This window comes from Tachyglossus aculeatus, chromosome Y4 (assembly GCF_015852505.1).
Source record: "Tachyglossus aculeatus isolate mTacAcu1 chromosome Y4, mTacAcu1.pri, whole genome shotgun sequence".
NCBI lineage: Eukaryota > Metazoa > Chordata > Mammalia > Monotremata > Tachyglossidae > Tachyglossus > Tachyglossus aculeatus.
Window position 1 is genome coordinate 9204565 of NC_052096.1, and position 13289 is coordinate 9217853.

Genomic DNA, 13289 nt, shown 5'->3' on the forward strand with positions numbered 1-13289 from the left:
ATGAAGAAAATGGCAGGTTTCCCAGAATCCTTCATCCTACTCCTCTTTCTCCAGATGCTCACAATGGGTTCAGGTAGGAGTTTCTTTTTCCTTTCACTCCTACTTCTGGATGTCTCAGAGGGAGATAAAATTCTCCAGTGGATCACCAGTGTGGACATTACTTTCCAGTGATGAGAGCTGAGCGGATTGTGTTTCCTCTCAATCAGTGGTATTTACTGAGCACTTATTGTGTGGAAAGCACTGTACTAAGCACTTGGGAGAGTATAACATAATAGAGTTGGTAGACATATTCCTTGCCCACAAGGAATTTACAGTCTAGAGGGGGAGACAGACATTTTAAAAAAAATGAATTGCAAATATGTACATAAGTGCTGTGGGGTGCTGAGGGTGGGGTGAATAAAGAGTGCAAATCCAAGTGAAATGGTGAGTAGAAGGCAATGGAAGGAGATGAAATGAGGGCTTGGTTGGGAAAGGGTTCTTAGGTTTCCCTCCTCTGTAAGTTTGTTGTGGGCAGGGAATGTGTGTGTTTATTGTTGTATTATACTCTCTCAAGTGCTTGAAACAGTGCTCTGCACACAGTAAGCACTCAATAAATACAATTCGATGAATGAATGAAATGTGCTTTTAGTAAGGCTTTGAAAGCAGGGAGAATGATCATCTGTCAGCTACGAAGGGGAAGAGAGTTTCAGGCCAGAGGTAGAACTGGGGCGAGGGTTCAGTGGTGAGATTGAGGTACAGTGAGTTGATAGGCATTAGAAGAGTGAAGTGTGTGGGCTGGGTTGTAATAGGAAATCAGGAAGGTAAGGTAGGGAAGAACAAGCTGATTGAGTGCTTTTGTGCTGATGGTATGGAGTTTCTGCTTGATGAGGAAGTGGAAGGGCAACCACTGGCGATTCTTGAGGAGCAGAGAGGCATGGATTAAATGTTTTTGTAGAAAAACGATCTGGGCAGCAAAGTATGGAGTGGAGTGAGAAAAGACAGGTGGCAGGGAATTTAGCAAGATGGCTGATGCAGTAATCATAGGACAGGATAAATGCTTGGATAAACATAGTAGCAAGTTGGGTGGAGAGGAAAGGGCAAGTTTTAGCAATGTTGTGAAGGTTGAACTGAGAGGATATGGTGACAGATTGAATATGTGTGTTGAATGAAACCTCTGAGGATGTGTGTTGAGGATAAAGCCAAGTTATGGGCTTGTGAGGCAGGGAGGATGGTATTGCTGTTTAAAATGGTAGTGCTGTTTACAATGATTGGGAAAGACAGGGGGAGGACAGGGTTTGGGTGGAAAGATAAGATGTTCTGTTTTGGAGATGTTAAGTTGAGGTATCTGTGGGACATCCAAGTAGAGATGTTCTGAAAGGAGAAGGAAATTTGAGATTGCAGAGAGGAGTGCAGAGAGGGCTGGAGATGGAGATCATCTGCTTGGAGATTATAGTTGGGCCGTGGGAGCGAATGAGTTTTCCAAGGGAGTGGGTGTAGATGGAGAATAGGAGGGGACCAGATACCCCATTGTCTTTCAGAGGGTGGACGAGGGGCCAGATTGCCCTTCTGGGGACGTGTCTCTCCCTCCCACCAAAGCCCCTGTAGCAGCTCCTCTCTGAATGTCTCCTTTTATTACAGCTCAGTTTGTTGTGATGGGACCTGTTGAGCCCATCCTGGCCTTGGAGGGGCGAGATGCTGAGATGGCCTGTCACCTGAACACTAAGGAGAATGCTGAGGATATGGAGGTGAGGTGGTTCCGATATAAGCCCTCTAATATCGTGCACCAGTACCTTCGTGGAACAGACCAGTTTGGAAGGCAGATGGAGGAGTATCGAGGGAGAACGGAGTTGGTGAAAGACGCAATGGATTATGGGAGTGTGGCTGTGAGAATACACAACGTCAGAATCTCTGATGAGGGAAACTATCACTGCTTTTTCTATGATGGTTCTCATGATGCAGAAGCCCCTGTGGAGCTGCAGGTGGTTGGTGAGTTCCTGGTTTTTCACTGTAACCAGTGGATGGTTTTTTTCACTCTCAATTCTTATGCAGCCTCATAGACAGTCCTTTTCTTAACCAGAATCCCTTACAACTTCAGGACTCTACAATGTCTACTCCTCTTGTTGAGGGTCCTATCCTTGCTGCCCCCAACTCCTGCTGGTCCAGGAAGCGCTGCCCAATGCAGTGTTTCCATGGGACATTTTCTCATTTTCTGTGGGTCAGGCTCTTCCTGGATTGTTTTTCAGACTGAATTCCCATGATTCTGAATAGTCTGGGGCTAAGATGAGGCTCAGGGCAGTACACCCCCACCTCACCTACTGGACAGGCTTTTCCCAGGAAACATTTGTGTTTTGAATTGTTGGGGCCTCTCCTGACCTGGAGGCTGGACAGGGTCAGGGCAGGATCCTGTTCTGGTGGTCCCATCCCAGTCTGGTCGGGATGGGGAAAGGCCCTGTCTGGGTTTGGTTATGTTCCATCACTTTGGCGAATCAGTCAGGGGTCACATGGAATCAGAGAGGTTTGAATGGAGGTGGGGTGAGGTGAGGTCAGATTGGGTGGGACAGGGTCTGTGAGAGGGATCCCCCCTGCCTTCCCTCCTTCCCTTCCCCACAGCACCTGTATATATGTATATATGTTTGTACGTGTTTATTACTCTATTTATTTTACTTGTACATATTTATTTTATTTATTTTATTCTGTTAATATGTTTTGTTCTCTGTCTCCCCCTTCTAGACTGTGAGCCCACTGTTGGGTAGGGACCGTCTCTATGTGTTGCCAAATTGTACTTCCCAAGCACTTAGTACAGTGCTCTGCACACAGTAAGCGCTCAATAAATACGATTGAATGAATGAATGAGTAATAATAATACTAAAAGCAATAGTAATGAAATTGGCATTATTTAGCACTTACTACCTGTCAAGCACTTTATTAAGCCCTGTAGTAGGCATAGCATAAGCAGAATGGACAAAGTCCCTGTCCTACATTGGCTCACCGTATAAGGTTGGAGGAGAAGGAGGGGCTTTAAGGCTCTCAATCAGCTCTCCCTTTCTTGCTTGAAAGCAACATGACTTAGTGGAAAGAGTATGGGCTTGTACTTACCCCAGCCCTTAGAACAGTGCCTGGCACATAGTAAGCGGTAAACAAATACAATTATTACGCCTACCCTCCCACTTTGCTCCTCCAACACCAACCTACTCCATGTACCTCAATCCAATCCCTCTCACTGTCACCCCTTGTTCTTATCATCCCTCCCTATTCATTATTATGGAACTCACATGGCAAAGTGGATAGAGCACAGGCCTGGGAGCCAGAAGGTCATGGGTTCTAATCTCTGCTCTGCCCCTTGTCTGCTGTATTACCTTGGACAAGTTACTTAACTTCTCTAGGCCTCAGTTACCTCATCTGTAAAATGGAGATCAAGACTGTAAGCCTCACATGGGACGAGGGACTGTATCAAACTGATTTGCATATATCAATCCCGGGACTTAGGACATTGCCTGTCACATAGTAAGTGCTTAACAAAAACCACAATTATTATTATTAACTCCATCCATATTCATTCTTCTTATTATTATTATATTTGTTAAGCGCTTACTATGTGCCAAGCACTGTTCTGTTTCTACGGTAGTGATTACCTTACAGTGCTGGACACCTAGTAAGCACTTAACAAATATCACAACTGTTATTATTATCATTATTATTATTGTTATTAGTGGTGGATCAGGATTAGAACCCAGGTCCTCTGACTCCCAACCCAGTGCTCTGTCCAACGAGACCAAGTTTCTCTATGTGTTCTCATTCAGTCAATGGTATTTATTAAATGCTTACTGCGTGAAGATCACTGTACTAAGCGCTTGGAGGAGTACAATACAACAACAAACAGATGCATTCCCTGCCCATAATGAGCATTTCAACAGAGGTTTTTGAGCATCACACACTCTGTCATACCCCCCACTCCCAAACACCCACCCACACACACTCATACAAACCTGAGTTGTGAAGGGGGAACAGGTCTGGATAGGGGCAAGTGTCAGGGAAGCAGAAAATAGAGGTGTGGAGTGAGGTTTGGAGGGAATTTGGGGTTCAGGCCAAGGTAAGAACAGAGCACAGGACCCTCCTCTCCCTCTCACCCTCCTCCCCCTGATATGAACCCAAGTGTTGCACTGCTACCCCTCTTCCCAATCCTTCCCTGGGGGAAGCACTGGCAGGATGGACATAGGGAGCTGAAGCCCGAGGGGAAGCAGCATTTTCCTGGTTCCATGGGGATCCTGTGTTGTAATAATAATAATTATTTTGGTATTTGTTAATCATTTACTGTGTGCCAAAAACTGTACTAAGCACTGGGGTATGTACAAAATAACCAGGTCCCCCATGGGAAGAAATATTGCCTAGTAGCAGCAGCACGGGCTTGGGAGTCAAAGGTTGTGGGTTCTAATCCTGGCTCCCCCACTTGTCTGCTGTGTGACCTTGGGCAAGTTACTTCACTTCCTTGTGCTTCAGTTACCTCATCTGTAATGGGGACTAAGAATGTGTCCAACCTGATTAACTGGTATTGACCCTAGTGCTTAGAACAGTACTTGACACATAGTAAGAGCTTAACAAATGCCATCTTCATTATTATTTTTATTGTTAGATGGGGCTCACATTCTAAGTAGGAGGGATCACAAGTATTTAATCCCCAATATGCAGATGGGGGAACCTCATCACTGAGGAGGTAAGTGACTTGTCTAAGGTCACACAGAAGACAAGTGGTGGAGTCCAGATTAGAACCCAGGTTGTCTGATTCAGAGGGTCATTCTCTTTCCCCTCTGCTACTCTGCTTCTCCTGTGCTGGCAGAAATAGTCAAAGCACGAGAATGGGGAGAAGGGGAGTGAGATCCTGCAACCGAAGACACAGCGCTCTCCCTGGGGAATTATGAGATGCACCTTCTCCTCTGTGACCCCCCTGTTGCCTCACCCCAGCCTGGCCTGGCCCAGGAAATGCTTGGCCCTTGTCCTCCACAGTGCTCGCTCTGCTCCACAAACCACTGGGACCCCTGGTCATACCTCCTCCCATGTGTATCTAACTCCCCAAGAACTATGGAAAAGTCTGTATTTGCCCCATGTTTCCCTCTGATGATATTTTTGGGAATTCTATTTCAGCTCCCCTCTTCCCGACGGCTTTGTCCTTGATGGTGGCCCTGGGAGTGACCCTTCCTGTGCTGGGACTGCTCATCGCTGGGGGTCTTTATTTCTTCTGGAAACAGCACAGGGACAAAGGTAAAGGAGACAGAATATTTCAGAGAATTCCTTGTGGTAGGGAAGACAGTAGTCCAGACGGGGAAGGGAAAGACAGATAGATTAGAGGTCAGTGCCCCCAGATACCTGGCAAAGACAGACCCCCAACCTCACACATACAACCTACAATCTGACATTGTATTTCCCCAGGAGAAAGGACTAACCAACCCCCTGTTTGTGTCACCTGTCACTCATGGGGGTGGGGAGACAATAGGGAGTAGAAACCCCAGCTCCCAGATGTAGTTCAGACTGGAGCCCATCAATACCCTTGCATTTTTCTGCCACCACTCAAGTCACCCTAGTGCAGCCACAATCCCAACGGAGTTGGGGTATCTGAACTTTGGAAAATAGCGACTGGCCACAATCAATCGGCTCTTCCTGGTGATTCTGGGGACAGTGGTCACCATTTCAGATCTATGGCCCATTCCCTGGGCAGTGGGGATTCTTTCTGAGGAGCCTGCCACATGTCCCGAGAAACTGCCTCCTCCAACCCCATCTCAACCCCTGTCAGCCCACCCCCAGTTCTCCTGTTCTGGAGGATCCCTGACTTATTTCTGTTCATTTCCAGAGAAATTCCTGTTGGAGCTCAGTAAGTTCTGTGTTTTTTTCATTTCTGTCATTTTCTCATGTTGGTGTTTGTATGTGCTCCATCAGCCTGCTGACATCCTCTCTCTCTGTACTTTTTGCAGGGCAGACACTGGTAGAGTTACGCCCCAGTAAGTGACCCTAACACGCTCTGTGATATATCTGCTCCCTCCCACCTCGGTGGTCCTGGCCCTCCTTGGTTTCTGCCCTGAGGCCCAGATCCAGGGTCCTTCCCAGAACCCTCAGTGGCCACCTCCCCCTCCATTCATTCATTCAGTCATATTTATTGAGTACTTCCTGCGTGCAAAGCAATGTAGTAAGTATTTGGGAGAGTAATAATAATAATAATGATGGCATTTATTAAGTGCTTACTATGTGCAAAGCACAGTTCTAAGCACTAGGGAGGTTACAAGGTGATCGGGTTGTCCCACAGGGGCTCACAGTCTTAATCCTCATTTTACAGATGAGGTAACTGAGGCCAAGAGAAGTTAAGTGACTTGCCCAAAGTCACACAGCTGACACTTGGCAGAGTCAGGATTTGAACCCATGACCTCTGACTCCAAAGCCCACTGCTCTTTCCACTCAGCCATGCTGTAAGAAGACTAAGTACACTATAAGAAGTACACAGAGAAGCAGCGTGGCTCAGTGGAAAGAGACTTGCATTGGAGTCAGAGATCATGGGTTCAAATCCCGACTCTGCCAATTGTCAGCTGTGTGACTTTGGGCAAGTCACTTAACTCTCTAGGCCTCAGTTCCCTCATCTGTAAAATGGGGAGTAAGACTGTGAGCCCCCCGTGGGACAACGTGATCACCTTGTAACCTCCCCAGCGCTTAGAACAGTGCTTTGCACATAGTAAGCGCTTAACAAATGCCATTATTATTATTAACATCAGACACATCCCCGCCCACCACTCCTCCCCGTCGTCTTTTTCCTCCCCCTCCTCCTCCTCCCTGCTGCTGTCAGGGGCCCCAACAGTCTCCTGGAATGGCTGGACCAGAATGGGGAGGGGTGGGGGGGACACAGGGGAGGTGAAACCCCAGGCAGGAATCGGGGATCCCCAGCAGAGACCGGGGGAGCCTGAGTCCTTAGCCCTGGGGGGCTCCTCTATCCCGCCGCCCCCTCCGGGCAGCCCTCCTGGTGTCCGCGGCGGGGCCGCTCCCGGGCTCCGCCCCGCCCGCTCCTCTCCCCGCGGGCCCCAGCACTCACACACACGCTCTGTCCGCAGCCGACGTCACTCTCGATCCAGACACGGCGTATCCCGAGCTCGTCCTGTCCGAGGATCGGAAACGGGTGACACGGGGACACACGAGGCAGGACTTGCCCTACAACCTGGACAGATTCAGTGATTGTGGCTGTGTGCTGGGCCAACAGCGCTTCACCTCTGGGAGACATTGTTGGGAGGTGGAGGTCGGGAAGAAAAGAATCTGGTATCTGGGGGTTTGTAGGGAAAATGTGAGGAGGAAAGGGGGGATCTCAGTGTCACCTGCAGATGGATTCTGGACCATACAGAAAGATGGAGATGGATACTGGGCCTGCACTTCTCCCCGCACCTTTCTCCCCCTGACCAGAGCCCCCCTCCGGGTGGTGGTTTACCTGGACTACGAGGCTGGAGACGTCTCCTTTTACAGTGGCACTGACGGATCCCACATCTACACTTTCCCCCGCACCAGCTTCTCAGAGACCCTTCGCCCTTTCTTCTACCTTTGGTCCTATGATCCAATCCCCCTGACCATCTGCCCAGTGCCCGGTGGGGCTGGGGGAGACCTGGTCCCTGCCCCCTCTCAAGACACCTCAGTGACCCCCCCAGGGGTGGGAACAGCCTCAGCCACTGGAGATGGGGATCCCCTTCCTGGGTCTGGTGCTCCATTGCTCCCCCGCTAGCCCAGCCCCGGGGTCCCTTCTGCCCCTTAGGGAGCCGCCCAGCCCCTGCCCTCTGATCCCTGCAGCTCTCTATCCCCTCCCAGGGCTGCAGCTGCCTGTGTGCCCGCCTCCTCTGCTGTGGAATGGGTGGGGAGGAAGGAGCGAATGTGGAAAATTCTGAGAAAAAATCAGCAGGATTTAGTGGCAGCGTGGAGAAGCAGCATGTCCTTATGAGCAAAGGGCCTGAGAGTCAGAGGAACTGGGTTAGAATCCCAGCTCGTACACTGTCTGTTTTGTGACCTTGGGCAAGTCATTTCACTTCTCTGGGCCTCAGTTACCTCATTTGTAAAATGTGGATTAAGACTGTGCGCTTCATGTGGTACATGCACTGTGTCCAACCTGATTATCTTATATAATAATAATAATTTTGGTACTTGTTAAGCACTTACTGTGTGCCAAGCACTGTTCTAAGCACTGGATTAGATACAAGTTATTCAGGTTGGACACAGTCCCTGTTCCACAAAGGGTTCACTGTCTAAGCAGAGAAGCAGCATGGCCTAGTGAAAAGAGTGTGGACCTAGGAATCAGAAAGACCTGGGTTCTAATCTCTGCTTCACCACTTGTCTGCTGTGTGACCATGGGCAAGTCACTTCACTTATTTGTGCTTCAGTTTACACATCTGTAAAATGGGAATGAAACTGGGAGCCCTATGTGGGACAAGGACTATGTCCAACCTAATTATCTCGCATCTACCCCAGTACTTAGTACAGTTCTTGGCATATAGTCAGCACTTAAAAAATACCACTATTAGTGAAGGAACGTGGCTTAGTGGATAAAGCATTGGCTAGGTAGTCAGAAGGATCTGAATTCTAATCCAGCCCCTGCCACATGTCTGCTGTATGGCCTTGGATAAGTAACTTCACTTATCTGTGCCTCAGTGACCTCCTCTGTAAAATGGGGATGAGTAATAATAATAATTGTGGTATTCTTCCTTTCTTTCAATTGCATTTATTAAGCACTTACTGTGTGCAGAGCACTGTACTAAGCACTTGGGAAAGTACAATACAACAATAAAGAGTGATGATCCCTGCCCACAATGAGCTCACAGTGTAGAGGACTGGACACACTGCCTTCGGCTGGGATGGCCACTCAGGACGGCTGCCATTCACCTCTCACAGCGCCAAGGAAACGGCCCCAGGTGCAAGAGATGGGAAGCAAACCGGCCCGGTGGCTTCTCAGGCCTCACTCGTCCATCTGTCAGGAAGGACGGGTCCAGAGATTTGTTAAACGCTTACTAGTGCCAGGCACTGTACTAAGGACTAGGATGGACACAAGCAAATGGTTTGAACACAGACCCTGTCTCATGTGAAGCTCACAATCTCAATCCCCATTTTACAGATAGGTAACTGAGGCCCAAAGAAGTTAAGAATAATAATAATTGCGGTATTTGTTAAACACTTACTATGTGCCAAGCGCTGTACTAAGTGCTGAGGTGGATTCAAGCAAATAGGGTTGGACACAGTCCCTGTCCACGTGGGGCTTAAAGTCTCAATCCCCATTTTATAGATGAGGCAACTGATGCACAGAGAGGTGAAGTAACTTGTCCAAAGTCACACAGCAGATATGTAGTGGAACTGGAATTAGAATGCTTGTCCTTACAAGTCCCAAGCCTGTGCTCTATCCACTATGCCATGCTGTTTTGGCTGCTGCTGCTGCTACCCTAGCAACAGCTCTCATTCTTAGCCCTCCTTCATCATCTAACTGGACCCTTAAATGATCCAACACAAAGATGGCAGCTGGATCTGCGGTTTAGTGATAAGGTAATGATGCAGGTTTAACAGTGAGTCGATTCCAATTCCATTCAATGGATATTTACCTAAATTAAAGGCATAATTTGAAATCATTAAGTTTATTTTCTTTCCTTTCACAGATTTGACCTACATTCCCTTATGAGATCAGGCCAAACTCAAGAGCTGAACATACCTGAGGCTATATTTTGTCCAAGCACTGAAAAATGCCAGAATTGAACAAAATATCAGCAGCAATTGCTGTTAGGTCATTGTTAGATTTTACATTCCTTGGGGGCAAGGACCATATCTTTTACTTCTATTTTATGTTATGTTCCGTTATTAACTCTTGGGTAACTAATGAAGACAAAGTAGGGGAAAATTAAGTGATTGCAACACAAAAAGGCAAAGAAAGAATCTAATCATTTCTGGTTAACACTGCCTCCTTTATCCTGTCATCCCATCAATTATCCTTTGTGCTAACATGGCTATTGATTGCTTCATTTATCTATTTATTTCTGGCATTTCAGCTCTTCCCAACCTTCAAAGACCCTCTGAAATCCCACCTCCTCCATGATTATTTCTCTGATTAATTTTTCTTCTCCCCATTTCACATCCTCCAAACCATCAGCTCAGCACACTGGCACTCACAATTTTCTAACTTCCCTGTACCTGGACATTATGTTAGTGTCTTTCTCCACCACTAAAATGTAATTTCTTTGAGGATAGAGGTAATGTCTATTAATATTATTGTGCATTTCTCAGCACTTAGTACAATATGATACCCAGGATAATCTTTCATTAACACCATTTATTTATGGGTTGATAGTATACATAACAATTTATGTAATGGTATGGCACTTAAGAGCTTACTGGGTGCCAAGCACTGTTCTAAGAACTGGGGTAGATTCAACCTAATCAGGTTGGACACAGTCCTTGTCCCACATGGGGCTCAGAGTATAGAGAAGCAGCATGGCTTAGTGGAAAGAGCACGGGCTTGGGAGTCAGAGGATGTGGGTTCTAATCCCGACTTGGCCACTTATGAGCTGTGTGACTTTGGGAAGTCACTTAACTTCTCTGTGCCTCAGTTACCTCAATCCTCAGTTAAATGAGGATTAAGACTGTGAGCCCCACATGGGACAACCTGATTATCTTGTCTCAACTCCAGCGCTTAGAACACTGCTTGGCACATTGTAAGCACTTAACAAATACCATCATTATTATTATTATTTAATATACTCTATGATTCAATTTTGAACAATTCCTGTTCATTGGTTTACCTCTCACTCTTCCAACTGCCTCTGATGAGGTCTGCCAGTGATGGATAATAAAATGCCACCTTTCTTTCGGAGGGTGGTGCCCTTCAATGTCAAGTGTTGGCCCCGATCCTGGAGAAGGAACTTCAGGTCCAGCTGAGGTGAGCCTGATCAACCACCAAATAATGGAGAATCTGCCCTTCTGCCGGGGCTGCCGGCTTTGACCGCCCAGGGAGGAGTCGGGTTGTTGAGTCCGGGGGGACCCTGCTCTCAAGGGTGGGAGCTGAATTCTGGGGAAATTTTCCTGGATATTGGACAGGAGTAGCTATGAGTACAGGATGTAGAGGGCCATAGGGCATGGGGGATAGGAGATGTTATGAAGGCAGCCCCTGCCTCAGAACAGCTTGAGGAAGGGATGACTGGGTTGGGGGTGCCCACAAGAAGAGATTGGAGGGAAAAGATAGAATATTCCAAACTCCCTGGAACGTCAGTTAGTCAATAGTATTTATTGAGCACTTACTGGGTACAGAGCACTTTATTAAGTACTTGGGAGAATACAATAACAGGCATATTCCCTGCCCACAATGAGCTTAGAGTCTAGAGGAGGAGGAGACATTCATTAATATAAATAAATTACAGATATGTACATAAATGCTGTGGGGCTAGGAGGGAGGATGAATAAGGGGAGCAAGTCAGGGTGACACAGAAGGGAATTAAAGATAAGAAAAAGAGGGCTTAGTCTTGGATGAGATATATGTTCAGTAAGGCTTTGAAGTGGGGGGAAAGTAATTGTTGGATATGAAGAGGGAAGGCATTCCAGGCCAGGCCAGAGGTAAACGTGGGCAAGACATTGGTGGTGAGATAGAAGAGACTGAGGTACAGTGAGAAGTTAGTATTAGAGGAATGAAGTGTGTGGGCTGGGTTGTAGTAGGAGATTAGTAAGGTGAGGTAGGAGGGGGCAGCATGATTGACTGTTTTAAAGCCAATGGTGAGGAGTTTCTGCTTGATGCGGGGGTGGATGGGTAACCACTGGAGGTTCTTGAGGAGTGGGCAAACATATACTGAACATTTTTTTAAAATAATGATCCCGGCAGCTAAGTGAAATATGGACTGGAGTGGGGAGAGACAGGAGGCTGGGAGGTCAGCAAGGAGGCTGATACACTAATATAAGTGATTGAATTATTATTACTATTATTATTAATGATAATAGTATGTGTTAAGCACTTAACTAAGTGCCAGGCACTCCACAAAGTGCTGGGGTGGATACAAGTATATGGGGCTGGACACAGTCCCTGTATCATGTGCTCACAATCTCAATCCCCATTTTACCGATGAGGGAACTGAGGCCCAGAGAAGTGAAGTGACCTGTCCAAGGTCACACAGCAGACAAGTGGCAGAGCTGGGGTTAGAACCTAAGACCTTCCAACTACCAGGCCCATGCTCTATCCACTACACCATGATTCTTCTCCTAATTAATGTGGTAGGAGTTTGAATGGAGAGGAAAGGGTGGATTTTAGCGATGTTGTGGAGGTAGAACCGACAGGATTTAGTGATGGGTTCAAGGCAAGATTGGATAAAATTTCAAGGAGAAGGAGATGGTCTACAGTGTTGAGGGCAGCTGAGAGGGCTAGGAGGATTTGGAGAGAGTAGAGGCTGTCAGGTTTGGCAAGAAGAAGGTCATTCTTGACCATTCATGGCTGCTTCATTTGAGTACTGGGGACTGAAGCCAGATTTAAGAGGATCAAGGAGAGAATTGCAGGAGAGGAAGTAGGGACAGCAAGTATATACAACTCCCTCGAGACTTTTGAAGAGAAATGGTGTGATGGGGTGATAATTGGAGGGAGTCAAGGGGAGGGTTTTTTTAGGCTAGAGGATATGTAAATATGTTTGAAAGAAGTAGGGAAGAAACTGTTCGAAAGTGAACAGTTGAAAATGGCAGTCGAGGAGGAAAGAAGGGAGGAGGTGAGTGTTTTGAAAAGTAATCAGGGTGAGAAGCACAGATGGATGGGGTTTGCCACTTGCCTGCTGTGTGGTGCTGGACCAATCATTTAACTTCTCTGTGCTTTAGTTTCCTCATCTGTAAAATGGGGATTAAAATTATGAGGTTTATATGGGACAGGGACTGTGACCATCTTGATTATCTTGTGACTATCCCAGAACTTAGTACAGTGACATTAGGGACATTGTGGGGTCAGAGGGAGCCATTGGGGGATTAGGCTTGGCTCCCTACCTCCTGCTTCCGGCCCCCTGTCCATTCTCCCATCACAGCCTCACCCACTGACACCCCCAGCCACTGGGGCAGAGAGGGAGAGAGGAACCCCACACATACCTGTTCTGGGCAGGGAGAGAGCCAATGGATCTGGCACATTGTGGAGTTGGGGGAATCTGATTCCTCTTTCTCCTCCTCTCCCCCCAACCCCTTCCCCCTTGCCCCTCCCAACCTGACTAACACTTTTGGGGACCAGAGGCAGAAGGGAATTGGGAGGAGCAAGGGGTGGGGGGAAGGCAGGAAATGACCCAAATCAAATTTCCCAGAACAGGAATGGT

The 13289-nt window shown here is 47.4% G+C and overlaps 1 protein-coding gene across 1 annotated transcript; it reads left to right on the forward strand.

The window, feature by feature from the left end:
* Positions 1–7720, forward strand: LOC119946866 (butyrophilin subfamily 1 member A1-like). Its single transcript, XM_038768345.1, has 6 exons — positions 1–73; positions 1618–1965; positions 5119–5235; positions 5822–5842; positions 5943–5969; positions 7065–7720. The coding sequence occupies exons 1-6, from the start codon at positions 1–3 to the stop codon at positions 7718–7720; spliced, it is 1242 nt and encodes a 413-aa protein (XP_038624273.1).
* The last annotated feature ends 5569 nt before the right edge of the window (positions 7721–13289 follow it).

Coding starts and splice junctions, on each gene's coding strand:
- LOC119946866 (XM_038768345.1), top strand. CDS start 1: ATGAAGAAAATGGCAGGTTTCCCAGAATCCTTCATCCTACTCCTCTTT. Junction 74..1,617: donor GATGCTCACAATGGGTTCAG/GTAGGAGTTTCT, acceptor CTTTTATTACAG/CTCAGTTTGTTGTGATGGGA. Junction 5,843..5,942: donor GAAATTCCTGTTGGAGCTCA/GTAAGTTCTGTG, acceptor TACTTTTTGCAG/GGCAGACACTGGTAGAGTTA.